Source organism: Rhinatrema bivittatum, chromosome 7, assembly GCF_901001135.1.
Source record: "Rhinatrema bivittatum chromosome 7, aRhiBiv1.1, whole genome shotgun sequence".
Taxonomy (NCBI): Eukaryota; Metazoa; Chordata; class Amphibia; order Gymnophiona; family Rhinatrematidae; genus Rhinatrema; species Rhinatrema bivittatum.
This window is the reverse complement of record NC_042621.1, coordinates 136,618,168-136,622,678: the sequence shown is the minus strand read 5'-3', so window position 1 is coordinate 136,622,678 and position 4,511 is coordinate 136,618,168. Positions and strand designations below refer to the sequence as shown.

Below are 4,511 nucleotides of genomic sequence, written 5' to 3'. Positions count from 1 at the left end.
CAGGCAAGTCACTGTTATCTGGGTTCTTCTCCAACTCCTGACTCTGCACTTTCCATTTTGCAGAGCCATATGTCTGGAATAGACCTCCTGAGTTGTTTCATGCTCTCTCTCTGGCTGTACACAAATCTAGTTAAAAACTCACCACCTTGTTTAGGCTCCTTTGAAATTTTAACCAAGTCTCTATAATAAATAGATTTCTCCTAGACTATTCATTTGTTGTATTTATATGCTGCCTATACCTAGGCGGCTAACATAAAAGCATACACAATAAGAAATCACTACATACAAGATATTAATGATAACACTCCTGAACTATAACACTTAAATCAAGCCAAAGCCAGTTATGTATATTTGTCTTGATTAGAATGTAAGCTCCATGGAGCAGGGACTGTCTCTTATGTGTATCAGAACAGTGCTGAATACATCTAATAGCGCTTTAGGAAAAAGTAGCTCTTTAGGAATGATAAGAAGGATAATTCTGTAACTGCCTGCATTGGCATAAAGTCTGCAGGTACTTTTTATCCACATAATTTCTTGGGGGAATTACATGTATACTTTTTAAAATGCAAACGTATGCCTGTAATTCCCAGCCCTGCGCACAAGAATGCCTCTTCACACTCCAAGGAAAATTAAGCACATACAGGCCTTATGCTCATACATTTAGCTACATATTAGGTGGGCATTTTTTAAAAGGCCATTTTTGGAGGTAAAGTACTGTTTTACCTATAGAAAAACCTTTGAAAATTACCCATTCTATGGCCTAACATGGCAACCACACTATTAGTTTTCTAAGCATGAAAAAGATCCATACCAACAATATACCTGCTGTGCATTATACCCTGAATGTCTGTCATGTCATTAATTCCATGCAATGAATGTTATTTTTCTTTTCCAGATCGACAATAATGACTTCCATGTAGAAAAAATTATCCATGCAGCAGCAGGGTCTCAGGGAGGCACAGAAGTCAGCGTGGAAGTGACTTATGAACCTAGCCAGCTGGGTGAAACACGAGCCACTCTCTTCATATCCTCCCCTACTGGAGGAGAATATAGTATCCCATTAATTGGCTCATCACTGCCTCCAAAGCCACAGGGCCCCATCCAAATCCGAGCAGGTTCTAATACTGTCATTCCTTTCAAAAACATTTTCCCTCAGACAGTGGTTTTCTCCTTCCAAGTGGACAACCCGTTGTTCTCAATCAAAGGTAGTGAGAGCATCCGCTCCAAAAAGGTAAATAACATCACTGTGTCCTTTGAGGGAAACCCCACAGGTGGCAAAGCTCCCATCACAGGCAAGCTTGTTATCTCCTGCCCTCGAACCACAGGCACTGGGCATAGCATTTCCTGGACTTATTATCTAAAGGGTGTGCCTCACGAGAAGTGATGGCAGATCTCATTCTCCTATCCTTGAGAGTCAAGCCAATCCAGAACAAAAAGTAGAAAGTACAGGGATCTTGCCTAATAATTCTATATGCTATGCAGCCATCTCTTAGTGCCCTTCCTATGAAACAAGCAGCCGAAGTGGGCTCTGGAATAGATAATGTCCCCCTTCCCTACTTTTTGAACACCCAACAATATCAGTGCCTACCACCAATAGTGACCTTCACTAGCTTTAGGAGAGAGTAAATGCTAAAGAGTCTCACAGAATGTTTTCTTTTTTTTAAATCAGTGAAAACCCCTCTAAGTTCCTGTTTTTAATAGTCTGGGTAAAATGCAGATGCCCTTTTTTACTGCAAACTACTCAGAAAGAAATAATTGTCAGATGTCCTCTTCTGCCCATTCCCGTGGCCCTGGACCTTGCAAAAGATGGTGCTTTTTGGATGTGTCTGGCTTTGGTGTGGAATACATTCATTTTATAAAGAATTTATATTTTAAACTGTCTGCTGAATCTTGTCACTCCCCCCTTACACTTCTTTTCTTTGACATTCCTACCCACCGCATCAGAATGTCTGTATGCTAATGCAAGGCTCATAACAAACAAAATGTTTCTCATTGAACGTTATTAAAAACACATGCATACAAAAATGCATGGAGGTACTAATTTTAGCACACTCCTACATCAATTCTTCAGAGAGATTTTAATGAGCACAATAAGCCGTAAAAGGATAATTTTCATAAAGCCCATATACGGAAGTTGGCAAAATGTGTGTAAGTTACACCAATTTTCAAAGTGGACTTATGCACACAAGACTTCTCTGAAAATTATTTGAAATCACATGCACAAAGTCGCCCACACAAAGTTACATCTGCTCTTTGCAGGGCATAACTTGTGAATGTTAATTTGCACACATACTTTTTAAAAATATAAAATATGTGCATACATTTCAATTGCACACACCCCCCCTCGGAATGCCTTTCTTTTGTATGCATAGAAGTATGCACAAAATCTGGTTATGTGCATACTTTTATGTGCCCAAAACTAGACAACTTTATAAAACAAAGTCATTTGCATGAATAAACCAGTGTTTTATGCATGTGAATGGCTTAGAAAATGACCTCTAAATGCATTGTATGCTATTTTTAATATATAGAAAAGGCCCTTATTGCACAGGCACTCTGTTCCCTTTAACATTCACATCTGACATAAAATTGCACTCTTAGGACCAAATTTAAGTTTTGCACAAATAAAGGGCAGAAAGCCTGCAAGTCTGTTGGGATTGCACAATTTTGAGATGGCATAGCCTTTGCCCAAGGATTTCATTTTCTAAATCTTCGCAAGGGAAAGAATTCTACAGAAAAATCATGGACACTAAAACTTGCGCAAGACGGGCTGTGGGACTTTAGCTAAATTATTACATTTCAAACATATGGGCAAAAGTCCCACAGCATGTTTTGCACAAGTTTTTGCATGCACAGTTTCTTTGTGTGGATTTTTCCTTCCTGAATTTGCAGGAAAATCTTTTTTAGCCAAAAAAAAAAAAAAAGGTGTGCCATTTCAAAATTGTCCAAAGAACTGTGGTTGCTCTGTTAGTATGCTTGGATATATGGAATTAAGAGTCAAAAAATCAAGTTGTGGATGATACTTTTTTATTGGGTTTCATCAGGGCAGTCAGGATAACTCTCAAAAGCTTGTCACAGACATATAACATTAGTCCAATAAAAAGGTATCACCTACAAACTTGTTTGACCCTTAATTGCACTTAAAATTGTGCAAGCAAACTTACATGCAAGCTTTTATATATTGTTTACACTAATTTTGCCTGAATCCAAAATGTGACCCTCAATTGAAAGCTTTGTGCACATCTGTGAGTTCTAAATTTACCCTACTGTACTAAGTATTCAAATTATTCCTCTTTATTTTGTGCTCTATCTCCTTACACTAGAAAACTGGCCTGTCAGTTGGATTTTTCTGGGACATTTTGATATAATCCATTCTAACCTCAGCCGAAGCAAACATGAGGAATGAGAACATCTTTACAAACACACCAAATATAGGAGATGTGAATTAAAAATGCTTGTATATACAAATTGCACTAAAAAATAACCAAGCACTTTTTAATCACTGTATTCCCACACAAGTATATTTCACTGCATTATCTAGGCTCTAATTGTAACTTCTGTCTCTCTGATATAAAGCTATCTTATACCATCTTCTCATGCATAGTATCCCTCATTAAAAACAGTCTTGCACCAAATGAAATTGCTAGCTCTCAAGGATAGTGATGATATGAGAAAATAGCATATTTATATGAAAATAGGACAGGACTCAGTTTTGGTAATCATATAAATCGTTTGTCTTCCCAAAGTATAATTTCCTGGCAAGATCTTGTTTTAGTTTAATATTTATTGTAAGCTATATTGGAATGAATTTGATACTGGAGATCTAGAATATGGAATCTCTCTAAAAATAATAATGATCAATAGGACATTATTAAAGCAGTTTCAAAATAAAAATAATGATTTTAAATCTTGTTTTTAATTTAAAACATCCAGTGGGATAAATATAATAATAATAATGCCCTATAAGGTTGGCTATTTCCTGGTAATACTCTGGTGAGTTGAGGGCCCTTGCCTTCCATGCAGTAGTGCCATAAGCCTTCATATTAACATTTTGAAAAAAGAAATATAAAATGCAAGACATGAAAACATACAGACTGCATTTTCTTTAAGAGATAAAAGCATGTGAAATCCAAAACCTGATCTTAATACTACTCTAAGACGTCCATCGTAGAACTATAAATGGGTTTCTAGCACAATGTGTTAGCCCATTTTTTCTTGTCATGCTTATACAATTCTAATTTGAAATAAAGATATTTATGCACCCTCCGGACTCTTGTTTATTTTCATCTATATGGTCTGGTAAAGAAGCCCTCTTGGACTGAAAATGTTACACAGTCTCAGGATATGGGAAAATATTGTGGAAATGTCCTCCTGCCTGGGACTGAGAGCTGCTACAGTGGCAAGTTTTGGAAAGCTAGGCAGTTAGGTAGAGAGAGTGGTCACGCTTGAAGGTAAGGTGGAGGTAAAAATAGATAATCTCTGTCCTAAATACTCTCCTAATCTTCATGGTT

The 4,511-nt window shown here is 37.1% G+C and overlaps 1 protein-coding gene across 1 annotated transcript in view; it reads left to right on the top strand.

Annotated features, from left to right (window-relative positions):
* Positions 1 to 4,266, top strand: part of HYDIN (HYDIN axonemal central pair apparatus protein) — a 1,819,717-nt gene extending 1,815,451 nt beyond the window's left edge. Inside the window, exon 86 of the mRNA XM_029609235.1 lies at positions 896 to 4,266. Within this exon, the coding sequence (XP_029465095.1) occupies positions 896 to 1,384 (489 nt within the window). The 3' untranslated portion in view covers positions 1,385 to 4,266. The remainder of the gene's footprint in view (positions 1 to 895) is intronic.
* The last annotated feature ends 245 nt before the right edge of the window (positions 4,267 to 4,511 follow it).